General features: G+C 47.2%; 1 protein-coding gene across 2 annotated transcripts in view; it reads right to left on the bottom strand.

The window, feature by feature from the left end:
- Window positions 1-26,874, bottom strand: part of LOC138453396 (otogelin-like protein) — a 132,997-nt gene that overhangs the window by 13,236 nt on the left and 92,887 nt on the right. For both annotated transcript variants that reach the window (XM_069606197.1, XM_069606206.1), the window contains 18 exons: window positions 26,520-26,630; window positions 26,251-26,407; window positions 25,376-25,402; window positions 22,845-23,000; window positions 22,456-22,734; window positions 20,852-20,969; window positions 19,686-19,765; window positions 17,648-17,694; window positions 16,550-16,655; window positions 14,372-14,470; window positions 12,352-12,450; window positions 10,493-10,506; window positions 9,424-9,477; window positions 8,696-8,801; window positions 6,777-6,875; window positions 5,218-5,316; window positions 2,367-2,380; window positions 1,891-1,917 (listed from right to left, as the gene is read on the bottom strand). In XM_069606197.1, the coding sequence (XP_069462298.1) occupies window positions 1,891-1,917; window positions 2,367-2,380; window positions 5,218-5,316; window positions 6,777-6,875; window positions 8,696-8,801; window positions 9,424-9,477; window positions 10,493-10,506; window positions 12,352-12,450; window positions 14,372-14,470; window positions 16,550-16,655; window positions 17,648-17,694; window positions 19,686-19,765; window positions 20,852-20,969; window positions 22,456-22,734; window positions 22,845-23,000; window positions 25,376-25,402; window positions 26,251-26,407; window positions 26,520-26,630 (1,692 nt within the window). The remainder of the gene's footprint in view (window positions 1-1,890; window positions 1,918-2,366; window positions 2,381-5,217; window positions 5,317-6,776; window positions 6,876-8,695; window positions 8,802-9,423; window positions 9,478-10,492; window positions 10,507-12,351; window positions 12,451-14,371; window positions 14,471-16,549; window positions 16,656-17,647; window positions 17,695-19,685; window positions 19,766-20,851; window positions 20,970-22,455; window positions 22,735-22,844; window positions 23,001-25,375; window positions 25,403-26,250; window positions 26,408-26,519; window positions 26,631-26,874) is intronic.

Here is a 26,874-nt window from a genome sequence, read left to right as displayed (position 1 = left end):
AATGCCTATCTAATACTTAAACACAAGCTAAGACTGTTGACTTTGCCAATGCTGGTTTTTAGCAGGACTTTGTGAAGGACAAGGACATGCATGGTGCTTATAAATCAAGTGACTGAAGGCAAACCAGATTAATGTTTTTTATTTTACACCAGTAGTGTGTTGCCAGCACCAATTAAACCATTAGCTCTCAGAAGACTTCTTAGAAAAAACCCAGCCACAGCAATGTTTGCCTTTAGGGCTTGATAAAGTTAGCTCAAAAGAAATCCCAGGAGGGTGTGTTTTGGGCAGAGAGGGGCAGGAATTGGGAGGGAATGGCCATAGGGATTAGCCTGGCCATGGGCAGTCAATGGGTGGGTAAATAACCAAACAATACCTACAAGCACTGTGTCCCTCCTCATATGCCATCTCTCCCTAGCTGTACTGCAATGCATTTGTTTTGGCTTATTTGTGGCGCTTATAGCCAAAAATAAAATGGATGGTAGGTTAGTTAAGAAGACTAGCTTGGCTATTTTTCAATTCTGAGAATGAAACTGAATACAAAGCTGCAATTGGACGAGCCATACTCCCTACACCTGGCCACAGGGACTCCAGAGAGTCTTCAAGGAAAACAAGGCTCTAGAAATGGAAGTCATATTTTATATACACTGCCATCTTGTGAAGCCTTAGAATTTCTTTATTTCTGAAAGTTTTCCTAGCTGTTTTCTGGACATAAAAACAGCCAACGGGAGGTGAACTGGAGCACTGGGGCGAGAGGTGTGCACTGAAAGCACATCTCGCCCCACAGGAAACAGAGATACAGGCCACTTTTTTCAGCCCTGGGCGGTACCAGCGGCCATCTTGAAGTCTCTGTGACACTACGAGTCTCTGTGGCAATGCAAGATGGTGATGTACCCGTCTCTATATGTTCTTTTTTCACCTGTGTGATTACCACTAACACTCCTCTCACCTTCAGCGTGTGTACCAAGGTCTGAGAACATGTCAATAGCAATCAGTGGGCAAGCCTCCATGACAGCCAGGGGTACCATCGGTCACATCTACCAGCTCTCACGTTTAGTGCATTTTTGCCCCGGTGGTAGCACTTAAACCGCTCTGTGGTACGCATCCTCGTCCCCACAAATGTGTAAAAGGGTGCTTTTTAAAGTGTAAACACAGAGGTCTGCTGCCTTGAAAACCTAACAAAAGGTTATTTTTTTTTGCATACTGCAGGTTGGCACTAACCAGGGCTTTGAAGTACCGTAATGGTAAGAACCATAGCTGGGCTTCACAGGCCCCAGGCGATTCCCTAAGTCTGTTTCATTGACGTCTTATCTTTTATTTCTGAGTTGGGGCAGGCACACGTGTGAAATGGTGAGTGCACATGGCCCCTTTTCCCTACACGTCACAGCTCCTGGGAAAGGGCCATTAGCATTCCAAACCCCTCATTCTGAGTATTCTCCACAGTAAATGCCTGCATCACCCTGAGACTGTGTAATGCGTTCACACTTGCACATGTTATTCAGAAGATGCTAGTGTGTAACAATTCTGTGATGTGAAGACAAGTTGGGCAACACACAGAGATGTCTGGTTGTCTTGTGTAGGTAAGACATTTTCAAGCATCAGGGTGTTGTAATTGTTTACGGACTCCTTAATTTCGGGTATAAGTGGTGTTTCAAATGAATGTTTACAACAAGGATAGGGGGTGTTTTATATAAATGGGGACGAGCATGGTCACAACTTTAAACTGAGAGTGCCACCACAAGGCATTTGGGGTAGTATCTTTAGTGTGGGAGGAGCCTTGAAGCGCGCACAAGCATACTTTTGCCAAAACGCACAAACCCAATGCATATCCATTGCATTGTCCCCTGCCCCCCTGCTCCCCAATTTCCCCATCCCCAAACAAAACGAACGTACCGTGGTAATTGTGGTGGTGGTCGGCGTCTATAAGGTTAGAGCAAGAAAACACAGGTAAGATGGCCGCCTTAAAGGTTACTTTTACACACACACACATTTCTGAAAATGTAGATGTTATTACAGGCAGATGTATACAGCAGCTACAAGCCACCGACAAAACCTATAGCAGATGCTTGCCTCAGCCCTGAATAGCCGATGCTAGAGCTGGCTGCAAGATAGAGAATTTGGGCATTTTCAAGCAGGTCATATTTTAGAAAATGATTTAGGGTTGGCAAAGAACCAATCACGTGTCGGGCATCAGAAGGACTCTTGCCCAGACCACCAGCACTTTAGAGAGGCCGGGGCCTGTTGGCAAATCTACCAGGGGAACATGCCTTGTGAGCGTGCGCATTGGCCGGCGGCCGCAAGGAGATCCTATGCAATCTCTTTATTCTTTTAATGCAGAAAACAAGGGAAAGGGTATTCTGGCAACTTACCGTGTGCAAGGACTCTGCAAGGAAATACAGAGAGGAAAATGTTAGCGTCTTAGTCTTCCAAACTCCAGATAAAAAACAAACGTAAGATTTTGCGAAAGTTTAGTGACTTGGCCTACCGACTTTTGACCTAATTGAGCAAAGTGGTAAAAAGCAGTATTCGCCCCCCACGCCCCGCACACTTTGTTGAGTGTGACATGCTTGATGCCTGCTCATGTACTCGCACCTTGAAACACTTGTGTATAGGCGCGTTATAAATGCCATATCATATCATGTCCTATTGCACCCTAACAGACCTGAGGCACCCAGTTAAAATCTGGCCAATTTCCACCTGGTTGGCAATGTTGCTTGACTGGACTTTTACGGCACTGCAGGAGTGGTACAGGTGTACAGAGCAGGGATAGATAGTTGGGAGGCAGGCCACAGCCAAGCCAGAGACCAATTAAGGTCTAAAAATATGTGGCGGGGATCTGAAAGCAGGCGAGGTCATCATAAAGGGATCAAGTTGTCCTGAGGCATCTGACATTACTAGGCACTCCTCATAAGGATACACTCATGAATCCTCTGCCATTTCTTTGCAGGGTGGTTTTTCGATGGCTTATGCTAAGGTACTATGCACAAGACTTGGCACTGCCAAAAAAAATGATCCACTGGCCCTAATTCACAGAGCGGTGCAAAGCGTATTTTGGCAGAGCAAAGCGACTTTGCCATAAACGGATGTTTCTGCTCACAAATTGAAACCTAAATAAACTGAAATTCATCAATGTACAATTTCCAGCAACCAGCTAAAAAGATCCGAAATGTGATGGCTGCATTTTTGCCCATAATGCAACTCCATGCATTGTGCCCCAGTGTTCTATCCCAAAGTCTCCAAGCTTTTGCCCGTGTGGTCGCTTCTGAAGAAGGATACCTGTTAATCACCCCTTCTATAGAAGTAGGACACCTGCTAATCACCCATTCCATAGAAGTAGGACACCTGCTAATCACCCATTCCATAGAAGCAGGACAACTGCAGACCACATCTTCTATGTTTGAAAGCAAGACACCTCTACAGAAGTAGGACACCTGCTAATCACTCCTTCTATAGATGCACGACACCTGCTAGTCACCACCTATGTAGAAGGTGGAGAGCGGCTAATCACCCCTTCTATAGAAGCAGGACACCTGCTAATCACCTCTTCTACAGAAGTAGGACACCTGCTAATCACCCATTCCATAGAAGCAGGACACCTGCTGACCACATCTTCTATGTTTGAAAGCAAGACACCTCTACAGAATATGGACACCTCTATAGAAGTAGGACACCTGCTAATCACCCCCTCTATAAAAGCAGGGCCCCTGCTGACCACCTCTTGCATAGAAACAAGACACCTCTACAGACGCAGGACACCTGCTAATTACCCCTTCTATAGAAGCAGGAAACCTGCTAATCACCACTTCATTTGAGGCAGGACACCTGCTCATCACTTCTTCTATAGAAGCAGGACACCCCTACAACAGCAGGACACCTGCTAATCATCCCTTCTTTAGAAGGCAGGCATCTGCCAATCACCCCTTCCATAGAAGCAGGACACCTACTCAATGCCTCTTGTTCAAAAGCAGGACACCTGCTAATCACCTCTTCTACAGAAGCAGGTCATCTGCTAATCAGCCCTTCCTTAGAAGCATGCCACCTGCTAATTACCCCTTCTATAGATGCACGACACCTGCTAGTCACCACCTATGTAGAAGGTGGAGAGCGGCTAATCACCCCTTCTATAGAAGCAGGACACCTGCTAATCACCTCTTCTACAGAAGTAGGACACCTGCTAATCACCCATTCCATAGAAGCAGGACACCTGCTGACCACATCTTCTATGTTTGAAAGCAAGACACCTCTACAGAATATGGACACCTCTATAGAAGTAGGACACCTGCTAATCACCCCCTCTATAAAAGCAGGGCCCCTGCTGACCACCTCTTGCATAGAAACAAGACACCTCTACAGAAGCAGGACACCTGCTAATTACCCCTTCTATAGAAGCAGGAAACCTGCTAATCACCACTTCCTTTGAGGCAGGACACCTGCTCATCACTTCTTCTATAGAAGCAGGACACCCCTACAACAGCAGGACACCTGCTAATCATCCCTTCTTTAGAAGGCAGGCATCTGCCAATCACCCCTTCCATAGAAGCAGGACACCTACTCAATACCTCTTGTTCAAAAGCAGGACACCTGCTAATCACCTCTTCTACAGAAGCAGGTCATCTGCTAATCAGCCCTTCCTTAGAAGCATGCCACCTGCTAATTACCCCTTCTATAGATGCACGACACCTGCTAGTCACCACCTATGTAGAAGTTGGAGAGCGGCTAATCATCCCTTCTATAGAAGCAGGACACCTGCTAATCACCTCTTCTACAGAAGCAGGACATCTGCTAATCACCCCTTCTATAGATGCACGACACCTGCTAATCACCACCAGTGTAGAAGGTGGAGAGCTGCTAATCCCTCTTTCTATAGAAGCAAGACACCTGCTAATCAACTCTTGTACAGCGATAACATTTACCCTCGTGGGAGCCTCTGGGTGCTATAAGGCACTGTAGCCTGCTGCAATGTCAGGCAGACGGAAAGAAGGTGCAGACAGTCCCAGGAGGCAGAGCGAGCATCAGTGCCCCGGTCCCTGGGCCGCCGATAGAGCCTGAGGCCTTGACAGCTCAGTGGGCTGGAGCACATTCTGCAATGGAAGCCTCTGTACTCGCCCTTCAGCCTACGAAAAACAAGACTAGGGCCGAAAAACAAGACCAGGGCCTCTGTTCTCCGCTCACGTGCATATGCAGGGTATTTGTCACGTCAGTGCACTTCACACTTCTTACCGCATTCATAATCATGGCAGCAGACCATCTGGCTGTTAAATATTTGTCTGAGGACAGAGCCAGGTGCACATTGTGGTTCCGGTGGGCATGTCGGGCACACTGTAAATGAATAAAAAATGAAAACAGAGAAAAGACTGTGTTAGTGTTGTAGAAACCAAGAAGCCTGCGCCTGAAACTTGATTAGAAAAACACCCCGCTGGGTCTAAGACACAGGGAGCAAGCTGGTGCTGTGGCAGGACTGTGGCATAAGGCTGCTTGCCATTTCATGGCACTCTGTACAACCCCTAAGAGTTTCTATCTGTATTATGGGGAAAACTAAAGTCCTAGGACTAGGGCCGGCCTTAGAAGCCAGAGCGGCCTGGGCATTTAATCAAAAATGTGGCACCCTGCTCTGCGCATCTAGTCATGCGGCAGGGGTGGAGGTACCACCAAATTTTTCAATACAAACTGCAGGCACGCTGTTGTTTTTAAATGCGCTCTGCTCCTGAGAGCAGAGCGCATTTAGTTTCAATAGAGCGCCTGCCGTGCCTTCTCCCACCACGCCAGTTCAGGGTAGACCTTGAAAGACTCCCCCAAGCTAATGTGCCAGGGGTCTAATGTCAGGTGCCCAGGGAGGCCGCCCTGCCCGCCTTCCCTAAGGCCGGCTCTGCCTAAGACATCCTCATCTCCGAGTAGAGGTGCCTTGGCTTCTGCATTAAGCAGACTGCTTTTATGCTTCCTCATCTGTGCTGCAGCCCCGCGTTCAGCCTCCATTGCCTCACGTGGGCGTCTCTAAAGTGAAGCTTCAGCAGGGAAAGAAGCATCGATACAGCCTAAAGGTTGAGTGGGCCTTTGATGTGCACTAAGCAACGGAGGAGAAGTCCTGCAATTGGCGTCCATGTTAAGAAAAACTCTGTCCAGGAAGTAATACATCAGGAAGGAATCAAATGTGTGTAATGCGTTGTGAAATGTAACAGATAAAATCGGTGCTTTGGCTATCCATGAATGAATCTGTTACTTGTCTACTGTTGTCCACCCTCTCAAGCGTCATAATGGTTTACAGCTCTCCAGAAGATTTGGATTCCAACTCGCACAGTCCCTTACTATGCGCTATAGCCGCAGCAGCTGATGGGAGTTGTAGGCCTAAGTCACCATGTGGGGGGTTGTAGGCATCCGTGCTAAGAACGCTGACAGACCCACACATGCGCACCCAACGCAGTAAGCAATTCTCCATCTGGAATAGGATCCAACATGATCCAGTCCAATCTGTAGGTGCTTATCCAGTCCTGTTTTTTTTTCTTTGAATTCTGGGACTTGAAGTCTGAAACTGTATGATCACTTACAGCTTGGAATGGATCAGGTTGGCAACTATGATCTGATGGCCCTTGAGTGCCCTGCCAGAGTGCTGTGCTTTTGCATTCTGTCGTGCCGCACTGCTCTAAAAAAATTCCAGTCTCAGGATTTATTTTCCCCAGAATATGCCAAGCTTTTTCGATATGCAGATCTTTCCCTTGTGCGCGGCCAACATTTCATTTCTTCCGACTAAGTCCCTAAGCCCGTGGAAACGACGCTACACTTACCACATGTATGTGACGGGCAGCAGTCCTTTTTGGTATCAAAAGTTGTTTTTGTGATGTAATCAAAGCCACAGTCGGTAACACCGGGACATTGCTGGCATTCTGGCGGAGGCAAGAACATGCAAAGAGATGGACATCAAAGCATTAGTGTTATGTGACCACAAGGTAGAGTCACTGCTAGAGGCTGGGAACCAAAAGAGCCCCAGGAAATCATTTTCAAAGTGGCCCCATATTACACATTTTCAGCAAGACCAACCCTTTTCCTATGGGGAAATAAAAAAAATAAAACACAAAAGCAGCCCTGGGTGCAGAGGCCTGCAGAGACATCTCCAGAGTTCCCTAGAGGCCAGTCCACCCCTGGCCAGAGGAGAGATAAACACTGTCCGTGTGAAGACGCTCCGGGTCACCTGAGTGTGAGCCCTTCAAGTGGATGCCTTGGGCACCCCTGCCTACACACATAATCTAGCTTACCCTCCCCACACCCCAGCTACCACATATACGTTTTATAATTATTGTATTTATTTATATACTTTTGTATTTATTGAGAGAAAAGGTGCCTTGCAGCAGAGTGTAACGTAATGGACACCTGACCGGTGGATGCTGAGTAATACATCAAACATGGAGTCCGGATGGAACAAAGCACAAGATGAGAGTAACCCAAGGGGAGACTGGATATGTATAGGGCGAATGGGCCTATATATACAGTGGCACTCTGGCCATATACTTTCCAGCATGCCCATTTAATTTGGGAGATGCAAAATCAATCCAGTATTTGCCTTGTTAATCTGCCACTTTGAATCCTGGTTTTATAATGGGAAAAGCAAAACTACAAGTCCCAGAATCCAATGAAATAACAAGGATAATCATGTGTTTCCCAAATGACACGTGCCATGCTGCCATGAATGCAAATGCCCACCCATTTTATTACTACAAATAGAAACGGGCCCAGATCAGTAGAAAATGCATACACCTGTCAAAGCGAAGCAAGATGGTGGTGATCAGCTTCAGGACTTACAGCCAAGGGCGGGAGACAAAGACTTAAGGGGGTGAAGCTCCCTGTAGCAGGCTCTGTGAGAGAAAGCGGCCTGCTTGGAGTGGCCAAAGTGAATTGCATGTTTACTTTATTTCTGTCCTTCCTGACACTGCCCCCAGGTGGAGCAACACAGGGGGCAGGGGACCCAGTGATGACGCTGCACTGGTACCCACTGATGACGCTGCACTGGTAAAATGTCTCACCGCGGCCCCTGATGACGCTGCCCACGGGGGAGAGGAGGGAGGCAGAAAAAGAATGTGCCTCTTTGGCTTAGATTGGAGCAGTCATGTCAAACAAAAGCATTGTGGCGAGAGTGGTAAGGACAGCCCTCATTAACCATGTTACCTCAGAGAAGTGGTCTTCAAAATGTGGGGCTGCGCCCCCTGTGGGGGTGAAGGGCTGAAGGGTGTCCCCATGGGGTGCAAGGCTCTTCCAAAGGGGAGTACGGTGACTGCCCTTAGTAGAACATATAAGCAGAAATGGCATCTGAGGGGGCCAGCAACAATATTATCACTTCGGGCGGGTTGGGGGAGCTCGACATGAAACAGTTTGAATACCACTGGCTTGTTACCAGCATTGCCTGCTTGCTGTCGAGGGTCTCCCAGGCCCGTTGGAGACTCGAGGCTGGGATCTAGGGCATGGACGGTCCTGGGAACCGAGTCAGCAATAGCTGGCCTGGATGGGACCCGAGCACCGAGACAGCCACAGATGCACTGCAGGCGCTTGAGACCTGATGCAGTGTTAGCTGGAGTGAATGAGCCTCTTGAGTGGAGGCTGTGAGAGGGCCTGGAGGGCCCATGAGCTCTTCAGATCTTCTCATAGAAAGCCAGATGACAGCAAATAATACCCCAGGCGTTCTACAGTAGCCATTACTCTCCCGTGTACTCACCGCAGGTGTACTGAGTGCAGCAGCCGTCATGCCCATCAGCGATCTGCAGGCTTTGCCCGGTCTTCGGGCAGCTTGGCACACTGCATGTGACATCATAACAGCTATCCTGTGGTGGGGGACAGAAATCACCAACGTCAAGGGGTAAAGCGCCTAGAAAGTGAACAATTCAATATAACCGCTGCGTTCAAATGGATGCCCTTGGGGTGGGTGAGGGGATCTTCCTTTCAGAGAAACATGGTCCCCTCTGAGACTTTACATGGTCAGGCAGACATGGGAGATTCCGTCTCTGCGACAGCAAACCTTTACGCAGGACTGAGACCTCCCAGTTCTGCATTAGGCCAGTTGCCCACTGACTGGACAATTTAAGCAGCCACAACACAGAGGTCATGTCAACCTCACTGCAAACTGTTGAGTATAGAGGTGAACCCGGAAGTACTGCCCGGTGCCTGCTCAGCCCATGACGCATGATCCATTGCATGGGCCCAGCGTGGGTTCTGAGGCTGTGGCCGTTGGACAGCATGGGCAGTGATCAAAGGAAGCGAGATTACACGGCCACAGAAAGTCAGGCAGGCGTCTTAAGACGAGGCACGTGGTGTAAGGGGACCAACCATGAACACAGCACATAACGGGCAGCCATTTGCAGGACAAACGGCAACCAAGCAGCGACGCTATCCCATGTCCCCTCCTCCCCCTGCCCTCTACGTGTGCCGCATTAGCAGAGAACCTACCCTTGTTGTGCTGGTCTGTGGAGTCGTGGTCGGCGTTCTGGTGGTTCTGGCGGTCTTCAGAGGTTCAAGAGAAACATGTTCATGAGTTGGGTGAAGTGACATCATGGCCCAAACAATTGCACCATACAAGTTTGACTTTCCTTGTTACATTGTCTTTCAACGTCACTAGTCTTTTGGGCAGTTGAGTGATTTATCTGGAGGCCTGTGCCTCTGAAATCCTCTGAGGGCCAGGAAAAAGCCCAATCCCACATCAGGCATGTGGCTGACTCCCCTTCCAGAGGCACCGTCCTACTGAGGAATCTGCCTTCTACCCCGCAGGCATAGCATTCTCTGCTCACAAGGGCCCAGTTTAATGAACACACACACAGCTCTCACAATTGTCCCCATGTTTAAATACAGTTGTTCTGCATACTATACACCATCATGCAAGCAGAACACAGCTATACCCCTGATAAATGTGGCCTAGCTGTCCACATATGAACACAACCCCATGAACACCTCATCACCCTAATAAAACGCAGCTAGCTGAGCACATTCTGGATATCTGTTCGCATGGGCGTTCCTCAGGCCTGACGCAGCCAGAACCCAGTCTGGGTGTCCACCCACCAGACTGCACGCATCCAACTGATCTCCTCAGCACCAACCCTATCGCTAGAAAGCAGCTATCAGCCAACAACTACACCAGCTGCACACATATCCGGTGCACCCACGCACCATACAACACTATCTCTCTCCACTCACTTGAACTACAGTTCCCGAGGGCGTTCAACCTACCAACGCTTTGAAGTCATACCAATTATATATAAGGCACTATATAACTGCCAAGTAACATAACATAACATATATAAGGGTACTGCTAACATGGGTAATACAATTACTTATTATTATAACACTTAGAAGATGGGGGAATATGGCATGAAGCGCTATATAAATCGTTATAGTATTATCATTATTATGATATGAAACTTAAAAGCACTGTGATACCTCCGGTCTGGGCGCTATCAACCAATACAATAAATAAATAAATAAATATATAAATAAATAAATAAATACATAAATAGGAACTTACTGTGGATGCTGGTACTAAAAGGAAAAAACAGAGAGAAGAATGTCATTATTTCATTAAGAACATCATGTATTCCAAAAATTCTAAGAACAACGTAGATTCGTGAAAATCCCAAACCCCTAGAGGCTTTGCCCTTGAGGCGAGGTGAGCTATGCATCATTGACACCAATCTAGTAGGACTGTGGCTCTTCTGGGCCTTTGGGTGGTGGGGATCAGGCTGGTTCAATACCCATGTCTGGCTGCAGTCTAGGCTCTCTGGCCTTTCAGGAATACTTTCTTTGTTGGTCCCCAAACCAAAGGCAGAGAAACTGTTGTGATACATTGTTTGCTGTATGAGGCAGTGCTGGTTATGATGATTTATTTTAAAGAAAGCAGCCTCCAAGAATTTCTGCCTAAATTCTCTTTGCGTTCGTGTGCATCGGATATGTTGTTTTTGTTGTTATTGATGACTTGTTTTGCTGCTTTTACTTGATGGGACATATAGAGTATCGCAGCGGGCAAACCCTGCCCTCAAGCTCCTCCACACACATGCCAACGCCCACAGGCGTTGCAGGTGCATTTTAGATGGATATGTCGTTTCGTCTTGTATTTAATGTTCTGTGTAATGCTGTCCTCTTGTGACCTTTTCTGGTATTGCAACGTTTCCTTTATTATTTCTAATTTCGTTCCTAGCCCTTCATTTCATTTTAGGCAACAGAGCAGGTGTCTGCAACCTGCGGCTCACCAGTTATTTGGACTACTACTTCCATGATCCCTTACCATTGAATATGCTGAGTAGGAATAATGGGAGTTGTCGTCCAAAACACATGGAGAACCAAAGATTGCAAACTCCTGCTTCTAAGTATGCAATTAAATGAAAGGTAAACTTTCCAGATTGCAACTTAAAAATGCGGGCTTAGAATTGAAGAGCAGAAGTTACAATCTATGAATAGTCATACTGGAAGACCGGGAGCCCAATGAAAACGCTGATAGATGTGTGATGCAGGTTCTCTCAGATGCTATGATGCTGGACCCATTGACCCCTTAGATCTGGATTTTGCATTCAGAGCTGCCAAAATGGGATTGGGCAAACCCGACAAATTCTAAAGCCCGCCACCTAGATTACTACTAATAAAAAGATAACGAAGACTGCAAGAGAAAAGGGAAAATCTTCATGAAATGCCAAACCTTTTCTGTGTTCTCAGACTTCCCCAAGGGCATTGTGGAGAAGCAGAAGGCATTTAATGAGGCCAACTCAATAGCCAGAGATATCTTAACACTATATTGGTGAAGCCAGCAATATTGCCTGATGATTCTCTGCTTCCCCAGTCTCTGCTTTTGTCACGCTCTGCCTCTTCTCTTTGTGTGTCTCTCTCTGCCTGTTTCTATCTGCTTCCTCGCTCTCTACCTCACTCCACATCATTTTTTCTTCCGCTTCCCTCCCCCGGTCGTATGGTGGGCGCTCTGCCTGTTTCATGTGGCTCTGCCGTGGTCCGGCCTCTCGTCTACTGCCTGTTTTCTGGCTCTCCTTGGGCTCTGCGTTCTGGGCTTTGCCTCCTCTGAGTCCATTCTGGGTGATATTTGCATGGGGCTATCATTGCTCTCCCACTGCCGCTGACTGCCTAGCTCGGTCTCAGTCTCTGCCTTTCTGTGACCCAGTTCTGTCCCTCTTGACACACTCGCCACCCCCATGCCGCCCCCCCCTACGTCCCTCAAGCCCTCTCCACCCAGTACTCTACGTTTCCTGGACCTAATTGCTTATTCATTTTCACATTGTACTGTTTCTCATTTTTATGTTCAGCATTTTGGCTTAACGCGCTTAATAAAAGACAAATAAAATAGTAATTAAAATACAAATACTTCAACGCCATTCGGGCACTTACCGCAGTCGTACTTAGGGCAACATGCATTTTGTTTGTCGGGACTTGTTTCCAGGATGAACCCGTCAGGGCAGCTTTGTGGGGGAAGGCAAACTCCGCACACTGAGGAAAAAAGAACACGAACATACACATTCAGCATCACTGCTGCACCTCCACCTCAGAGGCCTAGATGTTGTCGCGATAGTCGGGTCCCTGGAGCAAAGAGGGAGCGCGGGCACAGGGCTCCCTATAAGCCAGTGATGGCTGGAGTTGTTAAACCCGTTTGAATTTTATGTGTTTTCTAAATGTGAAATCTCTCCTCATCTGTAGTCGAAAAGTACGTCCAATTCTCTCTTATATTAGCAAGACAAAAAAGTGTAGTTCTTTAAAAAAACAAAACAAAGAAGAAAACAAACCTTCATTTGTTTCTTCAAGGTCACCTTATTAAAGGACAGATTCTGGGTTGCTGGCTTTCAAGATCTGTCTGTTTTGTTTTACCAGCAGCCACCTGTCGGCTTGTGGTCCTTTTGGCTATTCCTGCAGGCTACAGGGTTGATGGCTATTCCTGCAGGCTAGACGTTGATGGCTGTTCCTGCAGACTGTGGGCTGATTGCTATTCCTGCAGGCTACAGGGTTGATGGCTATTCCTGCAGGCTACGGTTAATGGTCAGTGCTGGAGGCTACACAATTGTTGGCTATTTCTGCAGGCATCTGGGTTGATTGCTATTCCTGCAGTCTACAGGGTTGATGGCTATGCCGACAGGCTATGTCTTGATGGATATTCATGCAATCTACAGGGTTGATGGCTATGCCGGCAGCCTATGGGTTGATAGGAAATCCTGCAGGCTATGGGTTGATGGCTATTCCTGCAGGCTAGACGTTGATGGCTGTTCCTGCAGACTTTGGGCTGATTGCTATTCCTGCAGGCTAGAGGGTTGATGGCTATTCCTGCAGGCTACGGTTAATGGTCCGTGCTGGAGGCTACACAATTGTTGGCTAGGCATCTGGGTTGATTGCTATTCCTGCAGGCTACAGGGTTGATGGCTATGCCGACAGGCTATGTCTTGATGGATATTCATGCAATCTACAGGGTTGATGGCTATGTCGGCAGCCTATGGGTTGATAGGAAATCCTGCAGGCTATGGGTTGATGGCTATTCCTGCAGGCTAGACGTTGATAGCTGTTCCTGCAGACTGTGGGTTGATTGCTATTCCTGCAGGCTACAGGGTTGATGGCTATGCCGGTAGGCTACAGGGTGGATGGGTGTTCCCTCAGGTTTGTGCTATGGGTAGAATGCTATACCTGCACGCTGGTACGTAGATCGCAAAGGCCCTTTCCTGGAGTGGTTCTGAAACAGATTCTTCTGATATGGAGGCAACTGCTTAATTTGCTCTGGATAAATCTGTTTCAGTTGTGCTATAATGCCTGATGAAGATACCTGTGTGGCCTTGAAGCCCAGTAACCAATATATGCATTAGCCCAATAAAGGCACAATCCTTGCAAGATTCCATGCTGTGTTTGGCTTTATTTATCATGCACATCTGTACTTATCTGTATTGTGAGGAAATAGTGACTTCCCCCCTGAGCCCACGTTTTGCGGCATGTGCGAATCCTTCCCTTCCCTACATGTATAGCTGCACAAGAGCCTGGCACATGCTGCATTCATAGATGCTGTGGTACACATCCTCCCCTGCTATCCTTTGCCTATCCTGATCTTTCTATCCTGTTCTGAAAACCTGTAAGTTATTTTTCACTTCCTCCCTTTGAACTTTGTAAAGCTCCCTAGATCTTCTGGGTAGGACCAGCGCTGTATTGAAGATAAAATAAATACATACACAATTCCTCTGCTTCTTTGATGGGGGCCAGTTGAGCAATCACTAGAATTCCCAGCACACCCGGCTCAGCTGGATTCTGTGTCAGCTAAGGTTGTACCGGGATAGAGTTTGCTGCATTGACATTGGTCAGTGATTTGGCCACCCTACCCTGGGTCTCTGCGGATGCCCTCTCTGTACCGGGCTCTTCCGGATATTCGTGTTATACTTACCGCATACGTATGATGGACAGCACTCTGTCTCGGGGTCAAACTCTGGCTTGGCTATGAGCCCATGCCCGCATTCCTGAGGGTCGGCACAGGGCAGGCAGTCTGAGGAGAAAAGAAAACAGAAGCAGAAACACAGGTAAGTGTTCATTCTCGTGTGACTCCTCCCCCTGCCCCCTGTCTGCAGGGCCAGGCACTGCAATTGGACTCTGCGATCACGTTTTAGTTCACATTGAGGTTTCATTTTGAGGCTTACGGCCTCATTTTCTCAGGGGCAGGATCATGGAGAAATAGCCTCTCTGCATGTGTGTACTCCACCGGGACATTTTCCATCAGATTTTCCCAGGCACAGCTGGACGCGGAGAGGGACGTGCACTTTGTTCCCCTGTGTCGCGGAGAGAAATAGAAAGTGTCTGCTCCGAGATCAAATTTTGATGGGGGCAGCGAGGCTGGAATCCCTTCCGCCTGCATTTTTACACTTCAGAAAAACCATGAGAAACCATAGGCACCCGAAGCCATGGTGATTGCGATGGAGACGGTCTCCAGGAGACCGCCTTAATGGATTAGCACTGCAAAGTTCAGGCTTGCCTCATGTCAAGGTGAGCACTTAACCCATGAGCATTCTCCTGGCCATGTACCCACTGTATGACATGTCATTCCCAGCCCAGCTTATGCTCTCACCAACTCCCAGTGGAAGGACTTCTGCTGTGCAGAGCTCTTTCATATGGTGCAAAGAGTGGGCTGGGTGACACTTTCGCTGTTTCCGCCCCTGTAAACCTAGGTGCCAGGCAGAAACCATAACCTCATCATGCCTGGCAGAACATCTGCTCCCACCTCTATGCAGATGAGAGTTAACCCTCTTTTCACGGTAATGTTTGGGGCTTTAATGCTATTCTGTAAACCTCTTTCTCCTGCAATGTCTCTTGCAACGTGCTAAGTTACTTTGTGGTAGGTTACTTCTTAGTAGCCCACCATACCCCTAGATAGCCTACCCTTTCCCACCCCTCTATAACAGGGTTGTCCAACTCAAGGCCGCGAGGGCCGAAGTACTGGCAGGTTTTCAGGATATTCCTCATTAATATTTATGAGATAAATTTGCATACAATGATTCTAAATGTGTGCAATTATTTCTAATGAGTGTTGATGAGGCATAGCCTAAAATTCCATCAGGATCCGGCACTCGAGGCCTGGAGTTGGATATCCCTGTTTTATACCCACTACCCCTATACATATATCTATTCGGTCCTGAGGAACTAACCTACCACGAAGTAACTTATCATGATGAAATTGTTGTCGATTAAACAACTGTATAGTCTGTTTCCCATCTGATTGTGCACTATTCCGCCTTGGGGATCGCGGCGTTCTGCTGTCCTGCGCGCCAGATGGTGATGCCTCGCAGGACTTTCTTGCTAGTGCACTCTTTCAATGTGAAGACCCTCCACCTGGTGATCTATCACACTCCCCAAAGCTTAGAAAACGTGCTTCTCTCCACGACTTTGATAGCACACATTTCCTACACCTGGTAAGATGCTTTAGTCCACTCACGCTACGATATGAACGGTCATTGGAATATCAGGGGACTACATTTTATAAAAACTCTGAACGAATCAAACTCCGGGTGGGTACAAGGTGAGGATATAAAAGCAATGGATGATGATATGTCGTAGGTTCTCTAGAAGCAAATAGAACAAGATGTGCCAACACAAAGGATATTTCTAGGACTATGCAAACAGAAGCTTCATTTTACAAGGCACAAAATGTGAACTGTGGCGTGGCCGTGGAACCAGGTCATGCTGAGACACGGGACACTGAACCACCGGAAAAAGGAATCCAGCACTGAGATGATGAATGCTCAGTGTGGCCTTCAGGGCAACCTGGAAGACCATGGCCTTACAGGTCAGAGGTCTGACACCCGGTGGAGAACACAGAAGATGTCTAACTAGGTTTGATGGTCAGGAAGTGGCTGACTTTGCACCAGTTGCATCGGCCTTCCGGTGGCACCTACCCGTTTGGGATGTCTTCCATTTTCTCCACCGGTTGGCCAACTCTTGATCTGGAATGTCTTGGTCAGGGAAGTTTGTGATGGGAATTTTCATAGCAAGGCTGCCGGGCCAACTACCAACGCAAGGGCTATCCTAGAGTACACACCTCCATAGCACCAATAGCGGCAATTTATCTACTCACCACAGGTGGTTTCTTCGCAGCAAGGGTTGAAGCGAGGGACAACTCTGTGAGGGACTGCGCCTACTTTACAGGATGTCAGATTGCAAATTACATTTTTGCATTCATTCTGTGAAATGATTTAAAGATAAAAATTAAAAATGAAAAACCCTGAGAAATGTATAAGCACAATATACACAACCTATTTGCATAGACATGTTTTCCGTCTACTTCTTTCGAAGGGGTAGGGACGTTTTTTATGAACGTTATGTGCAGTCTCTTTCGGATAACATTTCCCCATTAGTCCCCTGTCACCCTTAGGGGGAGAGGCTGTACTCTTCCCTTCTTAGATGACAGTCTGGTCTAGAGTGGGGAGCGACTTTGCACACTGGTTGCCTCTGTGGCCCAGATTGAGGTTCCCCAGCGGAAGGTCTGCACACACAGTGCCCCAGTTGTTTAGTTCTTGGCTGGTCTTGCTCCCTAAGGTTCTCTTCCATTTCACAGAAGGAGGCAGTTCTATATCTGGCCCGTGGGATACTCTTGTGAGTTTCGCCGGTGGGCACTTGCTGTTGCCTAATATAATTGGTGTATCCCCTTGTTTTATGCATTGAATGTTCATAAAGGGATGCACACGTGCCCTCTCAAACTGCCAGGGGTTTGTAACCGGCATCCAGAGAACCCAATGGTCTAATTCTGTCGGAATCACTCTTTATCCCGGTATTACCCAAATTGACCTTTTGCACAATTGACCTAATTATAGTGGTCCTAATTGACCTTCTGCACAATTGACCTTTATATTATTTTAGTTATTTTATATATGTGTATTGTGTTGGTTTTGGATTCTAAAAATTATAAGGGGATTGGATGGGGGATGCAGGGGGTTTTGGATTGGGCAAGGGGTTGCAGGGGTTTCCCCCTGCATATATGTAGTAATTGACCTTCCAAAATAGGTCAATTCTCCTGAGGTCAATTCTCCCGATGTGAATTGTGAAAAGGTCAATTAGTATACAACCCTTTATCCCAGGTGCATAGGTTATCTGCAGCAATCCCATGAAGAGTGCTTCCTGGGATCTCTTTGCCCTCTACATGATCATTCATACATGGGATCCCTTTATCACTTACATGTGGAGTGGTGGTGATCTCTGGCGTTGGTGTTGGCTCAGTGATACCTGTAAAAGAAGGGCAGCCATGTTTGTTTTCATGCCTATTTTTGCAGTTCGTTTAGTGTGTTCTTTGTGAGTCTCTAATTCAAAGTGTGTGACACACCCACCACACACACACACACACACACACACACACACACACACACACACACACACACACACACACACACACACACACACACACACACACACACACACACACACACACACACACACACACACACACACACACACACACACACACACACACACACACACACACACACACACACACACACACACACACACACACACACACACACACACACACACATCTTTGACACAGACAGATGTCTATACTAAGGACCCACATATACACATGGATGTACACATGGGTACAGTCACATGAAATCACACACACTCACACATACACACACGGTGGCATAGGATTATTCACCACTGCACAGTCACCCTGGCATCACCATCAGCACCTGTAAGCACAGAGAGACAAAAACATGCGGCGACACATACGTAAATGGTTAACAAAATTACAGACCGCAACACACTTGCACAAAAACACTCACTGATGCACAAAGACAAGTTCATGCATTGGCCTTCAGATGTAGACTGAACTGTAATAGTGCATGCACCCCCGAAGGACGCAGACTAAACGCTCATTAGACATGGTGCATGTATGTGAAACTCCACAGATGTGAAGCCGAGACTCACTCCACTGAAGCCGACGCCTGATAAACATGGCTTCATTTGTGGGACATCGAAGGCAACCGTGTGGAGGGTTGGAGTTACTGTGCAAAAACAGGTGATGGCATCCTATCACATAAGTAAAGCAGAACCTTTCACATGCATCGAAGACCAGCAATCTGAAGCCCTAACCTTTAAGAATATATAGTTATAGGGCAGTACTAACCAGCTTACTAACCCTATTTCAACCAGTGAGAGGTCCTAATAACGATGCTTTAGTTGCAAAGGATTCATGAAAGGTCAGTGGGGTCTTTTAGAATGTCTTATCAATTACACAGTGTACCACTGTTTCAGTTCTAAAGGTGGTTAAACAAGAACATGAAACTCAATGGCAAGTTTGTTCTACTTCCTGGGTCATCCCACCTCACTTCCTGTTCAGGAGCAGGAATGATCCCTACATTGTGGCTCCCGCTGTTGGGCCTTCGTTTCCAGTTTCCCATTGCCTCTCTGGGGGAACTGCTTCAATGTTCAACTGGTTTCATCGCACACCACTCTGCCATTTCTAGCAGTTTTTTATAAGCTGAAATTAGGGTGATCAAGTAGGACCATGTCACGTGGATGTCACATATTCCAGTGACTGGTTTATTAAAGGAAAAGTTCTTTCTTCGAAAACGTGGTGTCGGCGACCTGAATTCGTGCGTAGGCGCATTACGTTTTTGGTGTAACTACTTTCTGCTTCCAGACACGCTGCCTGTACAAACCAGTTTGATGTCTTCTGCCATTCTGGGAATGTATATATTTGGGTGATTTCTTGGGCCCTCTATGCTGCCTTCTTGCCACCTCAAAGAGCTTGCTCGCCAGGGGAGGGGTGGCCATGTTGGCAGCTCATGGTGACTCCCTCTCTTTAGTGACTATGGGGCAGAAGGGTTATTTCTTCTGGAGTTTGACACAGTGCGACTCACAGCGTGTTCTCCTAAATGGCTCTGGGATTTCAAAACCATCAGCATTTTACACCCTCCATACCCTAGAGAGGTAGCCACGCTACAGGAATTCATAATATACATCCCACCCCTATAATCAAGTCATTTTCTATAAAGGTAGGGGAGCATTAACATCAAATGGGGCCTAGGGATATCTGCTAGAGCCACCCGGGGAAAGATCCCAGAGTCAGCCTCTCTGTGTGTGTGTGTGAGTGTGTGTATAGTGCATGGGCCGGATGTGCAATACAGGATCATTGGCTGAGTTATATTGCTTGCCAACCTCTTTCACCTCAGTCATGACCCCTTGATTGGTCTGCATGCGCGTCGATTACTTACAATCTTTATAGTTCACACATCGGTGGGTCTCCTCGTCAAACACCAATCCCTCTGCGCAGTGCGGGAAGCAGCCCTCCACACTAAGGAGAAACAACGCGTTACAGTGAGCCTCACAGGGGCCTTGCTAGGGCTCCATATCATTCTCAGTAGTAGGGTTCTTCCACGAATGGACTGTCTTAAGTTAATGCTGGGTGCATCTGATTGGCAGCTGTGTACTCTGTGTAATAAATGTGCATTGTTTTTGGGGTCAGTGAGCCGAATCAGGTCTGCATAATGACCTTTTTGGTCATCCTCAGTCATCCTTTCGCTCCATATGCCTCAGTCTCCCACCTTATCCTTCCTCCACACTCCTTCCTGAACCAGCATCATCGCATGCTTCTGTGTCTTTCTCCCTACCTGCTCGTCACCCATCCTTCCTCCAACCTCTGCGCCATCGCCTCAGCTCTCTTCTCCCCTATCCTATGTCTTCTAGCCTCGCTTCTGTAACACCTCTCTAGTACTCATCTATCTCTTCTTTTCTGTCCTTTCTCCTCCATCATCTTTTCCCCATACTCCCTGCTTGATCAACTCTCCTCTATCCTGAAACATGCTTGCCCCCTCCACTATCATGTTCTGCTAACCTCTGCAGTAATTCTCAAGAAAGATTGCCCACTCCATATCTTCTTCCATGTTTCCTCTCCATCCTTCCCTATTTACCATTGCTCCTCTGCCTTCATCCTCTGTCATATCTCCTCAAGCCTGCCTCCCCCCTCACCTCTAAGCTAGCAGCAAACCTATTGCCCTTGATGCATTACCCTCCACCCATCCTTCTGCCTCTGAAATCTCTTCTGCATTGCCCCATACACACCTCTTTCTGTTTTTATCTCCTAAATTGTCCCTTCCATCATCCTTTCTCATTCTGACTGTCCTCGTGCCACAAACGCCCTCCATCTTAATAAGTGGAGGTAATTTGCACCTTGAAACACTTGTGTATAGGCGCGTCATAAATGCCATATCATATGACAAATTAGGCTGGTGAGATTGCAATGGGGATCCTGCAGCAGGGAACGCCCTCACTGCACAGATGCGTGGGATCTTAGGCCTTTCTGGGGCAGTGGCACCCGGTCAAAAGATCAGGATGAGAATTGACTGCAAAGATCTGCGGTTGAGCTGTGCGTGCCACTTACTTGAGAGTCAGCGAGCACCGGCTGCCATCAGGATCTTGGCATGTTTTGATGCAGGGGGGCTCACAAGCCTTGTACCTCCAGAGACAAAGGGAGAAGAACGGCAAGCCAAAGCTTTCCACTGGAAGGGAAGAACATGGCGTCACTCACAGTTCATGCGCCAAACATCCACTGATGCGCAGGCAGGTTACCTGTGTGGATTCCAACGCTTACCATACAGAAGTACATGAGAAGTGAGGCTCTAATCAACAAGGAATGTGCTTGATAAATGCTAGTTTTGATTGATAGAGGAATTAGAGGAAAACGTGGAGGAGATCAGGGGGTTTCAGAAAGAACAACAAAGGTAGGAATAGTGAAAACATCTAGTGGACAAATAATAATAATAATAAAAATTATAATAATGATAATACATTGCTTTTTAGACAGCAATTGCCTGTTTCGATGGATGATAGGCTAAGTCGGCCATGATAGGATTCAATCCAGGAACCATTCCATTGAACACAGATCACGGCCGGCCATGCTTAAGGCCAGCTACATAGCTGAAGGTGACATGGTGGGAATATAAAGGAGAGAAGAGCAGGGCAGAGGTTGCCATGGCAGGGCACGATAGGCGAAGAGAAGGAGAGCGAGGTACTCTAGCCTAGGTGCAGGGGTGATAGCAGAAGAGCATATGCGATGGAAATTGGTGCAATAAATTATTATTAGCTAGAGTTGACAACTAGGGTGATGCCGCCGGATCCGGGAGAGCATAACTTTGGTGAAACACAATTTATGGGAGGGAGTAGAATGTGAGATGATGAGCAGATATGATGGCCAATAAGAATATAAGGGCAATGGGAAGAAATTAGGGAGCGTGGACTGTTACAGGGATCGAAGTCTGCTGAGGAGAGTAGAATGTTGTTCTAATAAGAGGTCATCAGACAGAGTAGATTAGTTAGAATAGTGCCTTAGCATGAATGTGGGGGCTCTGGGGGCTTGTTGGGAAGAGGGCAATATTGTGATGATGGAAGGGGACTGGGGAGACTTGGATGTTAGAGTGATGGGAAGATTACATTGCAAACAATGCAGAAGAATGATAGAAAAGTATTAAAGGGAGTAGAGCATTGGAGCAGTGGAGCTTTATGGGTGAGTGTAGAGTGTTGGGGAGTTAACGGCAGGAAGTTAAGAAGCGCGTTGAACGGTTGCTGTTGAGGAAAGTGATTTAGGAGTGTTCAGGAGATTAAACCAATAGGGTCAGGACTGGACTGCGGCTTAAGAGAGTAGCATTTGGGTGTTTGGGGGGTTGTTTAGGAGAGTATCCTGCGGTGCAGGGACATTACTGGGAAGATTAGAGCATCACGTTGGCAGGTAATTGAGGAGAGGAGATACTTGGAAGGTTTGAGGTTGCTGAGCAGAGTCAAATAATAGAGTGAATGAATTAATTGACGGGTGAAGAAAAGTAAAACATTAAGGAGGTGGGACGTTGAGGTTTAAATTGGGGTGGAAACATAATTAGGAGGATGGATGATCCACTAAACACAAATAGAGGGCACAGTGGAAGTGGAGATAGTTTATGGAGTGTAGAGAGAGAGGAGGTGATGGAGGCGTGGTGAACACATCCCACTCACTTGTTAGTTTGAAGCTGGCAGCTTGTGTGGATGCCCGCGAGTACTTGCTGATGGACACGGAGTTCTGGCTTCCAGCAGTCAAGTAGCGCCCACGCTGACTGAACGACTCCAGGGCGTCGTATCCCTTGATCCATCGGTTCTTTCTCCAGATGAAGGTAGCGCTCTTGCGGAAGTTCACACTGGCCTGCCATTTCTGAAGGCTTATGCTGCCATCCTCATCCTGGGTGATGAAGTAGTTGGGGTGCAGTGCCGACTCCAAAGAGATGGGGCGCCTGGCGCCTGGGGCGGAAAGGAGAGCAGACTTAAAACCCATCCCAAATGTCACCCATCCCATTGCTTCCCTGCCCCTTCAGATAGTCTGACCTCACTGAAACCATCAAAGTACTTACTGTTGACATCCTTATAGAGTCCAGGTGTGATCATGAAACTTGCCGGCAAGACCTGTGCGTCGCTATCGGGAGACAAGTTCACCAGCCCAGACTCGGGGTCTGCCACCAGCCTCAGCTGGTTCATGTTCACCAGATGGTAGGGTCCTTCTCCAGCCTCTGTTGGACAAAGAGTAACCAAGTATGAGCTGGGGCAGGGTGCGAAGCCTCGGTCCACAGAACTCGATGGATCTATCCCTTCGCTCCTGCCATTTATGCCGCACCTTTATTTTCTGGGGAGGCCAAACAGCATACAGACAGATTCTTTCCAACATGCTGCATACAAATGAATCTCCTGCACGCTCATTTGCAATGTCCTGAAAATCATGTCCTGTTTTTGGGTGGCTGTGGGTGAAATGTGTTGAATGACTTTATGGCATATATTCATTTTTACTATGGCATTAATCCCCCTTTCCAAGGGCAAGAATTGGGGGTAACGGCCCAGTAGTTGATATTATCGGCCCGAGCAAAGCGAGGGCCTATACCAGAGCACCAGGCCATTAACCCCCATTTCAGCCCTTGGAATAAGGGATTAACAGCATTAGCACCCGGGATACCAAAGCAGTAAGCCAGGGTGCTAAAATAAAAAATATACTTTAACAAGATGGCCATCATGGTTATAGAAGGTGGGGTTCCGTAAAGAGCCCCTTTTCTATGACCATGGGGGCCGGAAAAGGGAAGCTGCAGTGCCAGTGGCGGGAGGTGCCACTGAAGCAACAGTCAGGAAGTGGGAGGCCGGTTGGGATTTAATAAAAATAATAATATTTAAGGGAGGGAGGGTGGGGGGGGGAAAAAGATAGCAGCAGTACAGCATCGCCAAGCCCTTCAAGGAAATCCAGTTTGCTATGTGTGCTAAACAAAGATACCCCTCTGATGATATCCTTTAGGTTTTCAAGGGTCCTTTCTTCAGGTGGACTAACTGACCACCTGCATGGTGTAAGCAGATTAGGTGCCCCTGCCCATTGGCCTGACTTTGTTGGGAACTTGTCTCGGCAGAAGAGCATTGCTCAGTCAAGATTTTCAATGAATTGTCAAGTTCTATATTTTTTATATTAGATTTATTATCACTCCTGTGCTTCCAATTTTTTGTATGTGTCTATTTGGTACAACACACACATTTGCGTACACACACACATGCACACAAACACACACATACATACCCACACCCACTACCTGCGATACTATGTACGCATCCTAAATATGTTTCAGTGCGCTGTCCTTAAACTAAACCCTGGGACCACCAACATTATGGTATTTGGATCCAGTTGTTAGCATTGTAGGCGTGACAAATGCGTACAAATAATTTAGAGCTCTTGTGTAATACCTCTGTTCAAGGAATTGCTCCATGTGGAACACAGTCCTTTCTGAGGTCTTGCCTAACCCTTAAGATTGAAATGTACAAAGGACAGCTTGTTTTACCTTATTCACCCCACAGTTTATGTGTGAAGTTAGAGATCAGTAGATCCCTGAGTAGTCACTTTCATATTCCATCACGTTCACCTCATGCTTTTGATCCCTGACCCTAGTGGGAATGGAGATGCTCGATGCCCAAAGGTATTCTGTGTCTGCACAAGGGTACTCCCTCCACACCTTGCAGAACTCACCCGGGGTCCCCCGCCCTACTAACTGCACCAGCTTCCCCTGCGCCATCTAGTCTCACTGTCAGGAATATACTGGCGATCAACCTTAGTTGGGTTACTCCAAGCACTCTCACCTTCATTTGTGTCTAACTGCTTCAACCAAGTAAGATCAAGAGCAAGCATTATCCAAGCACCTTCACTAGGCAGTCATTTCATACATCATACAAATTGTGCGGTGAGGGACGCCTGTGCTAACACGTCCTTATCAACAGGTTCCCTACACACAATCTTCATTGTTTTTGAGGGTGTACTTTAGGCATGAAAATCCAAGCGTCCCTGGGTTTCTGTGCCTAAACTACAACCCTTCACAGAAGCAATTGTAAATGTCAGTCACCTTGTATGTATGTTGAATTTAGTTGAATCCTTATGAAGCCATATGGATTAAAGGATCTCGGCCTGCATTCAAAATTCACCGCACATGGTGATGTAGGTGGATTTGAGGGCAGTAGTTACACTCTGTCTCCCAGCTCTGCCCATCCAACCCACTACAGTGGCACAGTTCATAAGGATTGTGTCGCTTGGACCGATCTCCGCACATCAGTGATTTTGGTGTGCCCTTTTCTTCTTCCTTTCCTCCCTCCTCACAAGGACCTATAGGTTAATCTTAAGGCTTCTACTACACAACTGCGCACACGTGTGCCGTTGAAGATTGTCAAACCTGACCATCCGAGGGGTCAGACTCACCCTGATAAAACATAGTTGGGTGTAGAAGAAAGAACGGGATTCTGGGGGAAACTCAGCTGGTGGATTACAATCTTGTCTGGCCATGCACACAGTATATGTTGCTTTTACCACTTGACATGCATTCCCATGAGATGCAATCATGAATTCCAAGCGTGCAGAGACATAGCTTACCTCTATTGTAGTATTCACAGGGAGCAGCTGAAAGAAAAAATAAAGAGTGATCAAATAACATGGCCGCCATCCCCACATGTAATATGAGCAGGTATTACTTAATGAGATCGTTGTAAGAATGTCAGATATAACAAGAGAACATAGCGCATAATGAGCTCAATATATTGTGTTGACATGGATGCCGGCAGGGTATACCCTGCACTACAGGCAGCGGTAACCCAGATGAATAAATGCCACCATGGAGATTACCAACACAAACAGCGGCATTTAATCCAGATTAAGAAAAGGATTTCAAATCCCAAGCTTTTGGCATCTGCATGGAGAATGGGATACTCCCTGAGACCCAGCTAGAGAGCAGTTCAAAGGGAGCGCCAGGTCGGAATTGGATAAGGCAACATGACCGCTCCCCTCACCAAAGTCAAAGGCTGTACGGACCCCCATAGGCAAATTATGAGTCCTGAGAATAGTTTCCTAACACCACTGGCTGCTAGCATGGGACGAGATCCCCACAGGAGCATCGATACCAAAAGAGAGAAAAGATAATCCAATTGGCACAACATTAAGGACTCTATGAAAAAGAAGTGGCAGCAACACCAGGAATCCCCCTTCCAAGCCAGTGGGGTCACTGGGGTCTGCAAAGACTGTTCCATTCTCTTGCTTTTCCTTGAGCAAAACCTACTGAGAGCCGTACACAAAACATCTGGGGAGCCCCAGGTTGCAGACTATGGTTGCCCTCTGTGGTCTAAAACCGAATTTCCAATCTCCCCGAATCGCACTTCCAGCACAAGTATCCATACATTTTCTTTCAATGTGCCCAGGCACAATTCATATCTTCTTTCAAACGAGGGAAAACCCAAAACTCTATGTGTACTTACGGCATGTGTCAGCTGTTCTCCAGTCAATTGAGATGCCGTTGCGGCAGCAGGCACGGGCATACGCTGCCACCGCAGTGCAGAAGCACAGACAGCTCTCGCCTTCTCTGCAGCTAGCAGTCTCCTCAACGCAGGCCGCGTAGTACCACTCCACGGGCACCTTCAGAGAGACAAGATGGCCTTATCCACTGCATTTACCATACACTGAGAGAACACAGTTTGCATTTCGGTGGCGTGAAATCACTGATAGCATTGAAGGACAGGGGACTCACCACAGTGTGGCACGGGAGGAATATATCGCTCTTCAACAGGCCGCAACGCTCCTCCACATATGTTGAGTGAGGACCAGAGGGGGGAGGGAGTGGAGGAGGTGCATGAGGACACTATGGGAACATAAACATGAGATTAGCAAGAGAACATAAGAAACTCAATAAAAGAAAACTAATATAATCCAGATAACCTGCTAACATAATGCTAAAAGAACACAAACAAGTCAATTGGATAATATCAAAAGACCATAATGCACCACAAAGGATAATTCCAACAAAGCATGAAGAAAGTTATAGCACAATATAATAGAGAGTGACATGGAATAATGCCACTAGATCATGAGGTATAGTATGGCAT

This window comes from Ambystoma mexicanum, chromosome 1p (genome assembly GCF_040938575.1).
Source record: "Ambystoma mexicanum isolate Mex_15411 chromosome 1p, UKY_AmexF1_1, whole genome shotgun sequence".
In the NCBI taxonomy this organism is placed as follows: domain Eukaryota; kingdom Metazoa; phylum Chordata; class Amphibia; order Caudata; family Ambystomatidae; genus Ambystoma; species Ambystoma mexicanum.
The sequence above is the reverse complement of the archived record's forward strand: the minus strand, read 5'-3'. Positions and strand labels throughout refer to the sequence as shown.